Source organism: Ovis canadensis, chromosome 18 (assembly GCF_042477335.2).
Source record: "Ovis canadensis isolate MfBH-ARS-UI-01 breed Bighorn chromosome 18, ARS-UI_OviCan_v2, whole genome shotgun sequence".
Classification (NCBI taxonomy): Eukaryota; Metazoa; Chordata; class Mammalia; order Artiodactyla; family Bovidae; genus Ovis; species Ovis canadensis.
This window is the reverse complement of record NC_091262.1, coordinates 59,409,377-59,427,673: the sequence shown is the minus strand read 5'-3', so window position 1 is coordinate 59,427,673 and position 18,297 is coordinate 59,409,377. Positions and strand designations below refer to the sequence as shown.

At 34.7% G+C, this 18,297-nt stretch overlaps 1 protein-coding gene across 7 annotated transcripts in view; it reads left to right on the top strand.

Moving 5' to 3' along the window:
* The window catches only part of RALGAPA1 (Ral GTPase activating protein catalytic subunit alpha 1), a 200,128-nt gene that overhangs the window by 108,713 nt on the left and 73,118 nt on the right, over nucleotides 1-18,297 (top strand). For all 7 annotated transcript variants that reach the window (XM_069558714.1, XM_069558708.1, XM_069558712.1 and 4 more), the window contains 6 exons: nucleotides 1,807-1,935; nucleotides 3,283-3,408; nucleotides 6,663-6,721; nucleotides 7,472-7,580; nucleotides 8,816-8,926; nucleotides 15,156-15,224. In XM_069558714.1, the coding sequence (XP_069414815.1) occupies nucleotides 1,807-1,935; nucleotides 3,283-3,408; nucleotides 6,663-6,721; nucleotides 7,472-7,580; nucleotides 8,816-8,926; nucleotides 15,156-15,224 (603 nt within the window). The remainder of the gene's footprint in view (nucleotides 1-1,806; nucleotides 1,936-3,282; nucleotides 3,409-6,662; nucleotides 6,722-7,471; nucleotides 7,581-8,815; nucleotides 8,927-15,155; nucleotides 15,225-18,297) is intronic.

Genomic DNA, 18,297 nt, shown 5'->3' with positions numbered 1-18,297 from the left:
CTATTTGGAACCAGTCTGTTGTTCCATGTCCAGTTCTAACTGTTGCTTCCTGACCTGCATACAGATTTCTCAAGAGGTAGGTTAGGTGGTCTGGTATTCCCATCTCTTTCAGAATTTTCCACAGTTGATTGTGATCCACACAGTCAAAGGCTTTGGCATAGTCAATCAAGCAGAAATAGATGTTTTTCTGGAACTCTCTTGCTTTTTCCATGATCCAGCAGATGTTGGCAATTTGATCTCTGGTTCTTCTGCCTTTTCTAAAACCAGCTTGAACATCAGGGAGTTCATGGTTCACGTACTGCTGAAGCCTGGCTTAGAGAATTTTGAGCATTACTTTAGTAGCATGTGAGATGAGTGCACTTGTGCGGTAGTTTGAGCATTCTTTGGCATTGCCTTTCTTTGGGACTGGAATGAAAACTGACCTTTTCCAGTCCTGTGGCCACTGCTGAGTTTTCCCAATTTGCTGGCATATTGAATGCAGCACTTTCACAGCATCATCTTTCAGGATTTGAAACAGCTCCACTGGAATTCCATCACCTCCACTAGCTTTGTTCATAGTGATGCTTTCTAAGGCCCAGTTGACTTCACTTTCCAAGATGTCTGGCTCTAGATGAGTGATCACATCATCATGATTATCTGGGTCGTGAAGATCTTTTTTGATTATTAAGTGCATGTTTCTTCTAGTGTTACACCAACTAGTTCGTTTTTGAAGAACCATCCTTTGCTTACATTGAGAGCATTTTCCTTTAATGTCCTAATATACGACTAAGCGCACACACACGCATGCTTAGGGCTTCCCCGATAGCTCAACGGATAAGGAATCCACCTGCAATGCAGGAGACACAGGAGATGGCGAATTTGACCCCTGGGTCAGAAGATCCCCTAGAAAAGGAAGTGGCAACCCACTCCATCATTGTTGCCTGAGGAATGTCATGGACAGAGGAGCCTGGCGGGCTGCAGTCCATGGGATCACAAAGAGTCGGACGTGATTGAGTGATGAAGCAGGCCCATAGCTGGCACTTAAGACTTAGGATTTGCTCAGCTAGTGAAAACCATGCAGTGGTCAGAAGTTTTTTTTTCCTATTCTAAGACTCAGTACATCACTTGCAGTTCATTTAAGGAGCATTAAATTAATATGAAAGATGATATATCTTTCTGAAAAGTGAAAAAACTTCTTGTGTTACTTTGAAATAATTACGGTGTTTTATCTTGCACTCTTAATTGTGGATAAAGAGCTTCATTTAAGGTAAATTGGATTGAGTAATACAACCTGGTGCACTTCATGGTAAATTCCAAAGGCAAAATGAATGAATAACCAAGTTAAGAATATTCCCTTAAGAATGCCTAAGTCTAGATTTTTGAGGCTAGATGTCTATCATCAAAGGGCTTCAGTTTTTCTAAAAAAGAATTTTCCAAGTTGCCACATAGCAAGCCATGCAGCTTCAGACATCAAAGTGATCTCATGGGAGCAGGTAGGAGGCAGGAGGAACTACTCTGCAGTTAAGTTTTACAACACATGGGCCTTAGATTTTTAACCCTGTGAAGTGAAGAGCCTTCTGACTGACTCTCCAGGGTTGATGTCAGTTAAAAAAAAAAAGTGTTTTAAGTTTACTTTCCTTTAACAAAATATAGTACTAAGCATGGATTATTTGGAAAAATTAAAATTATTCTTTCCTATTATGCAAGCACTTACAGTTATTACTTGTTTTATTATTTCATATCTAATCTATATTTAAGGATATTGATTAGCTGATACCCAGAATTACATTTGTGGGGTTTTTTTCTCCTCCTTTCTTTATTCCTAAGGATATTGTCAATACAATCATCAAGCACTGCTCACCTCAATTTTTCTCACTTGGTTTGCCTGGTGCAACAATGCTTATTATGGATTTTATTGTAGCAGCTGGTAGAGTGGCTTCTTCAGCTTTTCTCAATGTAAGTTTTTATTTCCTATCCTTCATAATATAACAAACAGCAGTTAACCAAAATGCAGCTAACAAAGCAACAAAGGAAGAGTCATTGTTGATAAAATAGGACAAGTTAATGTTCAGGAAAATATATAATTTAATTAGAATTGAGCCTCATTTTAGATCCCATACATATCATCTTCCTTTTGTTAATTCCCCCATCCCTAGATAGATTACGGAGTAATTTGATTAGGTGTTGCCTTTCTTAATTACAGTTGCATTCTAGTTATGCCTTCCCTTATGCCCCACATACCTGAACAAGTATTCCCAATTTCATTGTCCAGCTATAAAGAAAACCCGTAACTAATCTAGTTTTTTTTTTTTTCACTTTTGTAGTATAATTGATTTTTAATTGAGATACTGGTTGTGAGCCTACCATGTTCCATTATGTCTCTGGCCTTGTATCTGTAAATCTAGATTATGTTTTAAATAAGAAATGAGTTATTTTGTTGAAAATTAGAATACTCCATCATTTCTGTTACAGCGCTTATTAACATAAGGAAACCCTTTTGGGGATAGATTCTTGTTTTGTGTATATAGAAGATGTTTTATATTTCTAATTGATTTGTTTTAGCATTTTTGTTAGGTGTGCTTAAACATACATCAATGTGTAGGTATTTTAGTAAGTTAAGTAATGTATTGTATCAGTAGGTGGATGTTGATGGTTCGTGGGCATGCAAGAAGGCAGAAGAAGAAAAATAAACATTCAGTGCTGATACTTAAGAAATGGCTTAATATAGCTAAAGAGAAAGGATGAAAAGTTACCTTCATCTTCAGTCCAAGCATAATTTTTAATTTTGTTTTTATTAAGTAGTATAGGTAGTGTTTTTATCATGTACATAATACCATAAAACTCATCTAGACTAGTGCCTGTTTCTTGAAGATACAGTGAACATTTTCATTCCTAGTTACTTTATTCATCCTTAGGTTATTACAGATGTAATATAGAGACATTGAGTCTTCTCATTAGAACAATCTATTACAATGCGTAAGTTGCCTTTAAAATGAAAGGATATTTTTCCTCGAAATTAGGATCATTTTATGCCGTTAACTAAAACTGTATTCCTGTCTACATACACATTAGCTGCAGCCACATTTCTGCTTTTTAGCTGCTCTTAAGGAAAGCTCTGTTTGTTCATTGAGTTTATTGAGAACAACAGTAGTTTATGTGGAAAGTACAAGTGAAAACCTACTCTTTTTGTGTTCCCCTTTCCTTTTTGAATTTTGTCTTGTACTCTGACTTCGCTGTATAATCTGATTAGGTAATAAAGTAATTTTTCTGATAAGTTAAAGATTTTTAAAATGTGATACATAGGCACCAAGAGTGGAAGCACAAGTTCTTCTGGGATCTTTGGTTTGCTTTCCCAACTTGTATTGTGAACTGCCTGCTCTCCATCCCAACATCCCTGATATTGCTGTGTCTCAATTTACAGATGTTAAGGTAAGAAGTCAGAGACTAATTTATAATCATAGCAGTATATTTGGGAAAATTTGTATTCTTTATTTTCCTCTAGAAAGCCACACAGTTGTTAAAGAACATTAGCCAGCTGTACCCCTCAGACACAAAAGCTGGAATGTTCATTAGGAGCATAGCCTTTTTTATTTGTAACTACTCTGGAAACATTTTCTCACTATTGAACCCACTTATATGCCATTATCTTAGGATTCATTCACTCACTCACTGAACATTTATTGAAATCCTGAGTCAGATTTGATGCTGCTAATATAAGGCTTCTAAGATAGATAGTACTCGGCCTGCACATTTGACTCCTTCTAGTTTGCCAAGGTGATGAATCAAACAATGTAAAGGAACATTCTTTCCTGTTCTAGGAAAGTGTGGAATTGGGGTGGGGATCCCATGTACCTGAAGTATTAACAGGCTTAAACAAGAGATGGTACAAAATTGAAGTGACCATGCAATTGCTTACCCAGATAATAAACCTCTCTTACCTACTATAAATTCCTGTGGGTTTAAGAGTCCTAAGAAGTTGCGCTTGTTATAGTAATTGCCGAATGGTCTCTGTGAGCTGAGTTGGCCCTAGAATTAAAAGGAAAAAGAGAATAAAGAAGGGACAAGACAGTCGCATTCTGTCTCCTTGAGAGTCATGCTGATGACTTTTTTAAAACACATGTGCTTTCTCTGAAAAAATTTTTAAAGACAGATTTTTGTCTGAAGTATTGCATATACTTTCTGTACCACCTTTATTTTTCTTCATCACACTTGTTATTTTTCAGTGTCTGATTTATACTTTAGACAAATAAACACCAAGGTCTTAATTACTGCTACATCCTTAGGCTTACCATGATGCTTGGCATGGAGAATATACTCTGACATTTTTTAGACAAGTGAACTTCACTGAAACATAAAATCATAGGGGCTGATGTGAATTTGCAATGATACTTGATTGAAATTATACAAATTGACCTTTACTCTTTAGGGATGTAATGGCTTTGGTTTCTTCTACTTTCAGAGGATTCTGAAAATCAAAAATAAGTTAAGAGCTTCAGTGTTCTTAGGCAGTTTTGAGTTTGTTTGAGCTTAGCTTAGCCTACTATATGTGATTTGCATGAACTGAGTGGCCGCCTACTTTGTTGGCCATTGTATAGGAAGTAATGGCTGAAGTGATTTTAAAAATAATAATAATAACACTATTGCATAGAGGGGCTTCCATGGTGGCTCAGATGGTAAAGAATCCACCTGCAATGCAGGTTTGATTCCTGGGTCAGGAAGATCCCCTGGAGAAGGGAATGGCTATTCACTCCAGTATTCTTGCCTGGAAAATTCCATGGACAGAGAGGAAAGAGCTTACATAGAAAGCTCTAGGGTTTAAACAAATAGGTAGGTAACTTCCACCTACCTATTAATTCCTAGCCATTGGGCTAGATGCTAAATTCACAAAGGTAAGTAGAAGTTCACTCCTCTTAAGGACCTTACAATCTGTATATCCGATAAATCTTTAGTGAATGAAATACAAATTCTATTCCAGTTTCTATAGACTACAAGCCAGGAGACACTGGCACATAACCAGGGACATAAAACAATATAAAAAAATTTCATGGCCTAATGGTATTGAAATCATATAGAATCTGTCCTCTTATCACTGTAGAATTATGTTAGAAATCAATATCAAAAGATAATTGAAAATACTTTGAAGTGCAGTGTGACATTTACCAAGAAAGATATTTGACTTAGCCATTGAAAACCTCTAATTGAATGATATTTAAAAAACACATTAACTGGCCCTTCTCCCCAAATTCACACATTGTCATGGTTTATAATTTTTAAAGAAGCTTACTTTTAAATGATAATTCTCAGAGTTTTGAAAAGTTTAAAAAGATGTTCATACCTTTTAGCTATTAAATCTGCTTGAACTATCTTTATAGTGAACATATTATTGCTTTCCTAATCAGGAAAAAAAGCTGGCTTAAAACACAACATTCAAAAAACCAAGGTCATGTCATCCGGTCCCATCACTTTATAGCGAATAGAAGGGGAAAAGTGGAAGCAGTAACAGATTTTATTTTCCTAGGCTCCAGAATCACTTTGGATGGTGATGGCAGCCATAAAATTAAAAAACGCTCCTTGGAAGGAAAGCTGTGACAAACCTAGACAGTGTATTAAAAAGCAAAGACATCACTTTGCCAACAAAGGCCATATAGTCAGAGTTATGGTTTTTCCAGTAGTTGTGTACAGTTGTGAGAGTTGAACCATAAAGAAAGCTGAGCGCTGAAGCATTGATGCTTTGGAGTTGTGGTGCTATTAAGACTCTTGAGAGTCCTTTGGACTGCAAAGAAATTAAACTAGTCAATCCTAAAGGAAATCAACCCTGAATATTCATTGGAAGGACTAATGCTGAAGTTGAAGCTCTAGTACTTGTCCCTGTGATGCAAAGAAGTTGACTCTTTGGAAAAGACCCTGAGGCTGGGAAAGATTGAAGGCAAAAGGAGATGATGAGATGATTGAGGGTGAGATGATTAGATAGCATCACTTAATGGACATGAATTTGAGCAAACTCTGGCAGATAGTGAAGGACAGGGAAGCCTGGCGTGCTGCAGCTTATAAAAGGGGTCACAAAAAGTTGGACACGACTTAGTGACTGAACAACAACAAAATCAGGAAAAAGTTTTTGAACATACACATTTGGTGATAAATTTCCAAAAATATTTGTCTGCTATAACAAAATACTACAGAATGGGTAGCTTATAAGTGACCGAAATTTATCTCTCACAGTTCTGAAGGCTGAGCCCCAAATCAAGGCTCTAGCATAGTCACATTGTGGTGAAGGCCCTCTTCCTGGTTCTTAGCTTGTACCTTCTTGCTATTTCCTCACAGAGTAAGAAGTATTCAGGGAACTCTGTGGGAGTCTCTCTTAGAAGAGTATTAATCCCATCTATAAAGGTTCCACCCTGGTGGTCTAAGTGCCTCCTAATACCATCATCTTCAGGGGTTGGGATTTCAATGTATGAATTCACAAGGAGAGCACAAACATTCAGACCGTACTGTTGTTTTATTTATGTAGCTAATTTTATGAATAACATTGGAATATATTAAAATTATGTACATGAGAACAAAAATGTCTCTTTTATTTCTCTGTTGTATCCCTAGTGCCTAGGCCCATAGTGGCTGTTTAATAAATATTTGCTGAATAAATGAATGAAATCTTAGTTATTGCTACTGTTTCTCCTTCATTTTAGGAACTTATAATCAAAACTGTGTTAAGCTCTGCAAGAGATGAGCCCTCTGGTCCTGCACGGTAAGTCAGACTTTCTTAAGACTTGACATAACTCTTCACATTAGAAAACAAAAGGAAAATTCTCCAAGTTCTGTTTCTGTTGGAATTCCTTTATAAAGTGTATAAGTTTTGTGTTCTCAGTTTGTTTTAAAGAGAATTCATAGCTAGTTATGTTAAATTTAAAAGATATGAAAGAAAAAATATCTTATTACTGCTACCAGTCAATAAAATTACAGTTTCCTTTTTGAAAGCAGGTTCCATATTTGTTTGGGAAATTGATGATATCAGTTTGTCAGTATGGTTTTGACAGAAAGATCCTGTGTCTTTATCCCCACCTATGATCTTGGTAGTAAATTGTAGTTGAAAATAAGGCTTAGAACAGGAAACTCTACTCAGTAGTCTGTAATAGTCTGTAATAATCTATATGGGAAAAGAGCCTGAAAAAGGATGGAAATATGTATATCTGAATCACTTGGCTGTACACCTGAAGCTAACACAGCATGTAAATCAACTATCCAATATAAAATAAACTTAAAAAATAAGGCTTAGAGTTTGGGGAATATGCTTTTCTCCCACTTTATTTTCCTAGGTAACAAATTGATTAATGAACAGTAATGAATTGATTAACATAACATATTGATTAATTCACCTAAATTGTGCATTTTCACTCTAGGTTGGTTGGTTGGGAATATTTTGGTTGTGGTTGTGGTTTCATTTCATTTACAGGCACATCCGCTTTTATTTGTGTCATTACTGGTTGCCTTTTTGCAGATGTGTAGCACTTTGCAGTTTAGGTATTTGGATTTGTGAAGAACTAGTCCATGAGTCTCATCATCCTCAAATTAAGGAAGCTCTGAATGTAATTTGTGTTTCCTTAAAGGTAAGTAAGTAAATATTTAGAATATTAAGATAGTATAGAATGCATTATTATTTTTCCCCAAATGTTAATTTTATCTTGTGCATTACATTATTTCCTTGATTCTGATGTTTTCCTTAGTAGTTCTACTCTTGAATTTAGGGTATCTTAGTGATGGCCTATGTTATCTCAGCTTTTTATATATTTGGCTTTGTCCCTAAGATACATATGGATGACTGCTATAAAGGAAACCAGTCATTTAACAATATATGTAGGGCTGTTTACCGTTTCATAATCAATATTTTTGTAACCTACTCTTTGATCTTTATTACCTCCTGAATTCTTAAGCTGTTCCACTTTTTGGCTTTATCATTCAAGTTAAATGCCCTGTTTATGACCAGAATCAGATTTGTTCAGAATTAATAACCTGATTATTTGGAGTCTGAATGAACAATGTATATTTTTATTAGTAAAGAGATTAGTGATTTTTTTTTGTTGTGTGATTTGTAATACGATATCTATATAGAACTCTAAACACACAAAATACGAAAATACTTGACAGGTATTTCTGAGTATATACTATGTTTGAGGTGCTTTGCTAGGCAGAGGAGAAATACAGAATAAAAAAGAAATGTAAATACTAGATTGAAGAGATTAATAATATGATGGCTGAAAAATATCAAAATAAGAGTAATAAAACCTGAAAAGCTGAGAGAACCAAATGAATGGTGTGTGTAAGCTGCTGATTCAATTCAGAGAAAGCAGAGGTTACTTTGATGTAGGTATCAGAGAAGACTTTAGAAAGAGGACACATCTAGTCACGGCTTAAAGAGCGGGTGAGATTTGGTCATAGAGAGATAAGCATAGAAGTTTGGCTTTATACCAGTGGGGAGTAATCTAAGATTGTTAAGCACAGTTCAGAAGACAATTTGCAAGTATCTTATACAGTAGATTGAAGTGGGGAAAAATGGGATAACAAGATGAGCAGTTTAGAGGCCATTCTAGAAATGAAATAAACACTTTAATGAGGATAAACATTACAAAGAAAAAATAAAGTTAATTATATATTTGGAATGTGTTATGATTTTTTTAATTTTGCAGGTTTTATTTATCTTTCTAATATTAATATAAATATAGAATGACAAAAATAAACATGTATATACAATTAAAATTTTTTCAACAACTAGTGCATAGATAAATAATACCAGGAAGAAATTTTTTTCATATTTCTTTTTTGTTTTTTTTTCTTATTACTACAGTTTACTAATAAAACAGTAGCCCATGTAGCTTGTAACATGCTTCACATGCTGGTTCATTATGTACCTAGACTTCAGATTTACCAGCCTGATTCTCCCTTGAAAATTATTCAAGTAAGTAATTTCTCATTTGTTTATTATGACTTGTTAAGTATTCTTACATTTGGATACCTTGAAATATAAAATTATTTAATAGTTTTCTTTAAATTTTACATAGCTAAATAGTGGCCACTCAGGGTACATATTTGAAATACCATGATTCATGGTAGTCCTTTTCTATATAATGTTATCTTAATATATTAAGAGATTATGTAGTTGGTTTAAAATGCTATGTGCAAATTTATTATTGCTGTTGTCTTTATAATGTATATTCAGTATCATTCCCTGTTTTAGGTTAGAAAACATACCATCCCTTCAGTTACCAAAATCAGAACATTATTTTGGTTCATTCCTTCCCTTTCCTCTTCTGCCAGTCATTTATAAAGTCTTTTATTTCTTTCTTTTTTTTTAATTCTGTGTGTTCTGTGCTTTCTGTAACACAAGATACTATAATAGCCTTTTAAACTGGTCTCCTGGCTTCTGAGGTCATCCCTCCAAGTCGTCATTCATATTGACATGACTTATGTCACTATCCTGAAGGAGAAAAAAAAACAATGAAACTAAAGTCTCCAAGTGACTTTCTTTTACCTGTAAGACCCAAACTCTATTTGTGATTTACTTGGAAGCCTCCAGATGAGAACCCATACCATCTTTTCAGAATCATGTACAGATTCCTTTGATGAAATACCTTGTAGTCTAGGCACCTGAGTCAGCTGTTATCCCCTAAACATACCCTTTACTCATCTTCTTACCTAAAATGCTCTTCTTTCTCTGCCCACCTCATCTTTCAGTGATTGGTTTAAACACCATCTCCTCAAAAAACAAGAATCCTTACTTATTCTTTCCAACCAGAATTTATCTTTCTTATCTTCATGTTCTTATAACATTTTTAGGAAAGACAGTATTATTTATTAAGCACTTACTATGTATCAGTCATTATGCTAGTCACCTTTTCATATGTTAACCTCATTTAATTCATAAAAGGTCATTTGAAGCAGACTGTTATCTCTTCCTCCTCTTCTCCCTTTATATAAGATGAGAGAACTGAGGATATAGTAACTATATAAAGTCATAAGCTAAACCAGGGTAGAAACAGAGTTCAAACCCAAGTCTGTTAAATTTCAAGTCCAAGCTTTCGCCAGTCAACCATGTCACCAAGGCCCTATTGTAGCACTAAATATATTTGTGTAAAAACATCTAAGCTTCTTTAAGACAGCGACAGTTTTTCTTTATTATTTTTATGCAGAGGATGACTTCCATATAAAATCTCTTAAATAAATATCTGTTGAGTTTAATACAGTATTATGGTTCAGAGATTGGGTTTGAAGGTTAGACCTGGATTAATTAACCCACAACTCTGCCATTTACTATGTTTGTAACTATGAACTCAGTCTTCTAAACTCTGACTTTCTTTATGTTTGCATTTGGGATAAAAATAACTACCTCACAGAGTTGCTCTGAAAACTAAATGAGAAAATATATATAAAACACTGATACATTTTGCCATAAAAGTGATTGGACATAAATTTTAAAAAGTGTGTTGGCTGCAGCTACTGTCGTAATCATGTATGACTTGATAACGGGGTGTAAATGTGAATGTTCATATATATATATATATATATGTATTAAAGCATTTGAAATTTTAAAACTTGAAAATTTTACTCTTTAAGATTGGTTATTCTGTTGAAAGTTAAGGTATTCTTTAAGCAGATAATTTTTTCTCATTTGAAAGCCTCCAAATGCTTTCTTATATTTTCTTTCTCAGTTTATTTATTTTAATACTTATCTAATTCTTAGCTGTGTAGAGTTTTTGCAGATTGCCTCACTATAAATTATGGTGGCCAATGGCTACAGAAAAATAGTTATACTTCATCTCTAATTGAATGAAGAAATGAAATACTGAAATGGTAGAGGAGTTCCCTAATGGCTACCTACTTGCATGGTTAGGAATAGAATCCCAGTTCTGTTACCAGTATTAAGTATTAATCTGATATACTAGATTCATTCTATTAGTGAGTAAAACCTTTTACAGTGTAAATTACCTTTAGAGGAATTTTTTTACTTGAAGTACTCATTTATAAAAATAGCATGCAATAAAAATACAATAAGTTCACCTCAATACATTTTTAACATACACATTAAAAAATTGAATAAGATCAAGAAATTTTCAGGGTAAATGATAAAACTATATTAATATTTTGCTTTAATAAGGTCTTCTATTTCATACTTCATCAATTTTGTTCATACTATGTTCAGTGTACAATATATGTTAATTTTAAAAGCCACATTATAAAATTTCTTTTAAAAGTCATATATTTGCGAGTATATATACCACAATATCCAGGAAGACAAGTAAATTATTTTTCCTTCACTTCATTGGGGAATAATTAATAAATATATTTTAAATGTAGAAAGCAGTGATATTGTAGAAGGGTTACCAAGATCAAGGTAATTAACATATTGATTATTACACATTGTTAATTTTATGGTGAGAATGCTTCAGGTCTACTCTTAGCAACTTTAAGATAGTATTCTATGATTAACTGTATTTATTGTACTATATGATAAATCCTTAGAATTTATTATTCTTTTAACTGGAAATTTGTACCCTTTGACCTCCATCTCCCCAGTTCACTAGACCTCAGCCCCTGGCAACCACTATACTATTCTGTTTCTACAAAATTAGCTTTTTTTAGATTCCACATGTAAGTGATACCATACAATATTATCTTTCTCTGACTTATTTCATTTAGCATAATACCCTCCAAGTTTTTTCATGTTCTCACAAATGGCAGGATTTTCTTTCCTATGATTTAATAATATTCAATAGTGTATGTATGTACACCACAATTTCTATATCCATTTTTCTGTCAAAAGACATGTGGGCTGTTCCATATCTTGGCTATTTTGAATAATACTGCAGTGAACATGAGTGTGCATATATTCCTTTGAGTTACTGATTTTATTTCCTTCATATGTATACCCAGAAGTAGTATATATGGTAGTTACATTTGTAATTTTATGAGGAACCTCCATACTATTTTTCATAATGACTGTACCAGTTTCCATTCCCACTAAGAGTGCATAAGGGTTCCCTTTTCTCCACATTCTCACCAACATTATCTCTTGTCTTTTTAAAAATAGCCATCCTAACAAATATGAGGTGATACTTCATTGTGATTTCGATTTGCATTTTCCTGATGATTACTGATGTTGAGTACTTTACCATGTTCTTGTTGGCCAATTGTGTGTCATTGGCAGAACGTCTACTCAGAATCTTTGCCCTTTTATAGATTCAGATAATTTGTTTGGCTGTTGGGTGTAGAAATTCCTTGTATATTTTAGGTATTAACCCCTTACAGATAAATGGTTTGCAAATATTTTTTTCCATTCTGTAAGTTGTCTTTTCACTTTATTGATGGTTTCTTTCTCTGTGCAGAAGCTTTTAGTTTATATAGTCCCACTTGTCTTTTTTTGTTGTTGTTGCTTGTACTTTAGGTATGATTTCCAAAAAATTATTACCAAGACCCATGTCATGGAGCGTTTTTCCTATGTTTTCTTCTAGGAGTTTTAAGGTTTCAAGCCTTTGTATTGAGACTTTGATCCATTTCAAGTTAATTTTTGTGAGTGGTATAAAGTAGGGGTCCAGTTTCATGCTTTTGCACACGGATACCCAGTTTTTTTCAACACTACATGTGTGTGTGTTCTCGGCACCCTTGTCTAAAATAGACTGTATGTGTGGGTTTATGTCTAGACTTCATTCTAATGCACTGGTCTGGGTGCCTGTTTTTATGTCAGTCCCTTACTGTCAGCGCCATATTTTGATCGTTGTTGTTAAGTCATGTCTGACTCTTTGCGATCCCATGGACTGCAGCATGCCAGGCTTCCCTGTCCTTCACTATCTCCCAGAGTTTACTCAGACTCATGTCCTTTGAATCAGGTGATACCATCCAACCATCTCATCTTTTGTTGCCCCTTTTCCTCCTGCCTCCAGTCTTCCCCAGCATCAGGGTCTTTTCCAGTGAGTCGGCTCTTCCCATCAGGTGGCCAAAGTATTGGAGCTTCAGCTTCAGCATCAGTCCTTCCAATGAGTTTTCAGAGTTGATTTCCTTTGGGATTGACTGGTTTTATCTCCTTGCAGTCCAAGGGACTCAAGAATCTTTGCCAGCACCACAATTCAAAAGCATCAGTTCTTCGGGGCTCAGTCTTCTTCATGGTCCAACTCTTCCATCCGTACAGGACTACTGGGAAAACCATAACTTTGATTGTATGGACTTTTGTCAACAAAGTGATGTCTGTGCTTTATAATATGCTGCCTGGGTTTGTCATAACTTTCCTTCCAAGGAACAAGCATCTTTTAATTCCATGGCTGCGGTCACTGTCCACAGTGATTTTGGAGCCCAAGAAAATAAAGTCTTTCACTGATTCTACTTTTTTCCCCTTCTGTTTGCTATGAAGTGATGGGACCAGATGCCATGATCTTAGGTTTTGGAATGTTGAGCTTCAAGCAAGCTTTTTCACTCTCCTCTTTCACCTTCATCAAGACACTCGTTAGTTCCTCTTCACTTCTGGCCATTATAGTATCATATGCATATCTGAGGTTGTTGATATTTCTCCTGTCAATCTTGATTCCAGCTTGTGACTCATCAGCCCAAAATCTCACATGATGTACTCTGCATATAATTTAAATAAGCAGGATGACAGTATACAGCCTTGCTGTACTCCTTTCCCAATTTTGAACCCGTCAGTTGTTCCATGCCCGTGTTCCATATTTTGATTGCTCTGCTGCTGCTGCTGCTAAGTCGCTTCAGTCGTGTCCGACTCTGTGCGACCCCATAGACAGCAGCCCACTAGGCTCCTCTGTCCCTGGGATTCTCCAGGCAAGAATACTGGAGTGGGTTGCCATTTCCTTCTCCAATGCATGAAAGTAAAAAGTGAAAGTGAAGTCCTCAGTCGTGCCCGACTCTTAGCGACCCCATGGACTGCAGCCTACCAGGCTCCTCCATCCATGGGATTTTCCAGGCAAGAGTACTGGAGTGGAGTGCCATTGCTCCTTCTCTGTTGATTGCTCTAGCTTTATAATAAAACTTGAAATCAGGAAGTGTGAAGCTTTGATCTTTTTTCTCAGGATTGCTTTGGCTCTTTGGTTTTATGTGTGGTGGTAGGGTGGGGGGGAGGAAGTCTATTCAAATTTTATGATATTTTAGGATAGTTCTCTCTAATTCTGAGAAAAATGCCACTGGAATTTTGATAGGTATTACACTGAATCTGTAGATCACTATGGGTAGTGTGAGCAATTAAACTGTTAATTCTTCCAGTCTATAGCATGGAATATCTTTCCATTTATTTGTCTTCTTCAGTTTCATTCACTAGTGTTTTCTAATTTTCAGTATATAGGTCTTTCACCTCCTTGGTTAAATTTATTCCTAAGCATTTTATTGACTTTGATGCTATTATAAATTAAGTTCTCTTTGTGATAGTTTATTGTTGGTGTATAGAAATGCAACTGGATTTTATGTGTTGAATTTTGCATCCTGCAACTTTACCGAATTCACTTGTGAGTTCTAATCTAATAGGTTGTTTCTGTGAAATGTTTAGGATTTCCTGGGTATAGGATCATGTCATCTACAAATAGAAATAATTTTATTTCTTCCTTTCAGATTCGGATGCTTTTTATTTCTTTCTCTTGCCTAATTGGTGTGGTAGGATTTCCCGTACTGTGTGGAATAGAAATGACAGTTAAGAGCATCCTTGTCTTATTCCCAACTTTAGAGAAAAGGACATTGACTTTCTACCTTCAAATATGTTGCTAGCTTTGGGCTTGTCCTATATGGAGTTTATTATGTTAAGATACATTCCTCCTTAACTTGTTGATTAAAGCAGATGTCTTCAGTAGTAAATTACCAATGGTTTTTATATGTCATTTTGTTTATCTGTATCTTCTGATTTTTCTGTCAGAACATATATTACTTGTATATTTATACATATTGATTCAAGAATTGAATCTATAAGAAAACCATTTATAGTTAAGAGAGTGTATATAACTTTGGTTCTGTACATTAAGATTGTAAATGTTTGATAGTATACTTGAAAAACTGACCTATTAAAAATTACTTTGAAATAACAGTATATTTTGGCTTAAACTTTCAACAGTATATTTTCTATCACTTTATTAGCATTAGTGTTTGTTTTAAGATATAGCATTAGTTTGACATATTTTGAGCTTTTTTTAAATTTCTTACAGATTCTAATAGCCACTATTACCCATCTTTTGCCAAGTACGGAAGCGTCATCTTATGAAATGGACAAGAGGGTAATTTAAATTTGTTTTTATATTTAACAATATGATTATCTAGTAAAATATTTTTATTTTTAAACCGTGAAAGTATATATATTTATATGGGACACAATTAATCTTACATTAATTATGAGATACAGCTTTCCATTATTTAAGTATAACTAAATTATATTTTTAGTTCATATTTCAAATTAATCATGGTCATTGGATAAAGTCTTTTTGTAAGGAACTTAGGAGGGTTCTGTCCATTTTATTTTTTTTTTAGTTGTTATGATCTTATTTATGCTTGAAAGTTATTAATTGTGAGGAATTCATTCTTAAGGAAGCCATGCATTTTAATATAACTGTTACTGATAGGAAGTAAAGAAATTTCCAATAAGGAGAGTTCATATAATGTATAAAGGTATGACACTTTGGAGAAGACATACCCTTTGGCCATCAAAATGTTCTACAAGATTGTATTTACCTCAGTAAATTTATTATGAGATTCCTTTAATTATTTCAGATATTGTACTTATCAGTCTAAAGTTTCTATTTGATATCTCTTTATAGTTTTCATGTCTTTCCTGAAATTCTGCATTATTTCATCAGTTATCTCTGTTTCTTTCATAGATTTTTAACATATGTATGTAATTAAAGTTCTAGCTGTTAAATTCAATATCTGGATTATTGATGAGTCACTTTCCATTGAACTTTTTTCCTAAAGGCTATAGGTTCCACTTTGCTGTTGGTTCATATGTCTGTTAATTTTTTGCACATAGCTTGTTATAGGGACTCTAGATATGGGCTGCCCAAATGGTAGCTGCTTACCATGTGTGACTTTAAATAAAATTAAATTGAACATTTACATGAAAATTTTAATTCCTTGTTTGTACCAGCCACATTTCAAGTGCTCAGTAGACACATGGGCAAATATATACTATTTCCATCACTGCACAAAGTTCTATCAGACAGTGTTGCTCTAGATCCTGTTGATTTTCTCTGAAAATTATTCCTTCTCATTTTTGCATCCCAATCTTGAATTCTCTTCTCCAAATCTCAGTGTTAGGATTTCTTAATCATATTGTATTGAAATCTCATGTATTCTGCCCATTGTTTACAGAACTCTGCAGTTATAATTATGTTTCTGGACCTCTTCTCAGTTATTTTCTTGTGTGGGCTTGTTGTTTAGTTGCTAAATCATGTCAGATTCTTTTCGACCACATACTCAGCATGCCAGGCTACTCTGTCTTTCACTATCTCCCAGAGTTTGCTCAAATTCATGTCCATTTGAGCAAAGTGATTGAGTCAGTGATGCTTTTTAACATTTTTTGGTCTTTCCTGTTGTCTTCCATATCACTAACTTCATGAGTTTACCTAAGAATTTTTTATTCTTTCTCTTTGTACTTAGTTTAAAACTTATTTGATTGTATTATCTAATGATTGATAAATACATTCTCCCTCATCTTTAAAAGACCCTGTTACTCCATTTTTAGACAGGAGTCCTTCATTTTAGTGTCTTAACCTATGGTCAAGAATTCCAGATCGAATTTGTGAACTATATCTGGGTCACTAGTTAGCCACCTCCTTCTTTATCATTTTGTCTTCCAAAGGCCTAGCTATTCATAAAAAAAAAGCTCCACTATCAGGTTTTTGTTCCCCGCCTACTTTATTCACTAAACATTTATTAATCACAAAATATGTCTGTGGTATTCTGCTTGGAGCTAGTTAAACAGACATAAATAAGATGGTCCCTGCTCTCCTGGATTTTGAAGATTAGAGAGACAAGTGAAGCAATCCAGTATAGTAAGTGCTTACTGTAAAAAGTACAAAAATGTGTATGATACAAGGTAGAGGAGGGAGTAATTAACTATCAAGGCAGGAGGACTTGTTTTAAGGGAATAGTTGCTTAAAGATGAATGGGGTCTTCTACATAAATGGAAACAAGTAGAGTCAGAGAGTTATTCCAAGTGGAGGGAATAACATGAGTAAAATCATGTGTACAGTGTCATGGTGTGTTATGGGAAGACAGTTGTTGTTAGTCAGTTATGTCCAACTCTTTGTGACCCCATGGACTGCAGCACGCCAGGCTTCCCTGTCCTTTACTATCTCCCAGAGTTCACTCAACCCATGTTCATTGATTCGGTGATGCCATCCAACCATCTCATCCTCTGTTATCCCCTTCTCCTCCTGCCTTCAGTCTTCCCCAGCATCAGGCTCTTTTCTAATGAGTCAGCTCTTTGCATCAGGTGGCCAAGGTATTGGAGCTTCAACTTCCGCATCAGTCCTTCCAATGAATATTCAGGGTCAGTTTCCTTTAGGATTGACTGATTTGATCTCCTTGCAGTCCAAGGGACTCTCAGAAGTCTTCTCCAACACCATAGTTCAAAAGCATCAATTCTTCGATGTTCAGCCTTCTTCATGATCCAACTCTCACATCCATATGTGACTACTGGAAAAACCATAGCTTTAACTGTATGGACCTTTGTTGGCAAAGTAATGTCTCTGCTTTTTAATACACTGTCTAGGTTTGTGATAACTTTTCTTCCAAGGAACAAGCATCTTTTAATGTTATGGGAAGACATAATGTTATGGGAAGGCAGTAGGCAATTATTTCCATATTATAGGACATGAAATGCATGATTCAAGGTTGGGGAATTAGGCATTAGACATAGAAAGGGGTCAGAATTCTACATTAAGAAACTTGGGCTTTTGAGAAAATTGTTTTTTTGAAAGTGACTTTTTGGAAAGGTTTTAATATGCAACAAAATGCCAGATTTGTGAGAGATCACTTAAGAATGTGCAAAAGGAATAATATAGTAATTGTTAATTATAGTAATCTCTATGAGAATTTATAATGTTCTGAAATAAAGCTAAAGGAATAAAGGTAAATATTGACAAAGTGGCATCCATCACTAGCATCAGGAATAAAGAAAAAGGCAGGATATTTGAAGAAAGATGAATTTCAGTTTTTAGTGTGTTGCACGTAAGCAGTGATGCCCAGGTAGAGACCACCATCTATATAACTAAAGTAGTAAATTTGAGGCTGGAAACAAAATTATTGGCATTGTCAATACATGAGTTGTATTAAACTGGGAATATATGTGAT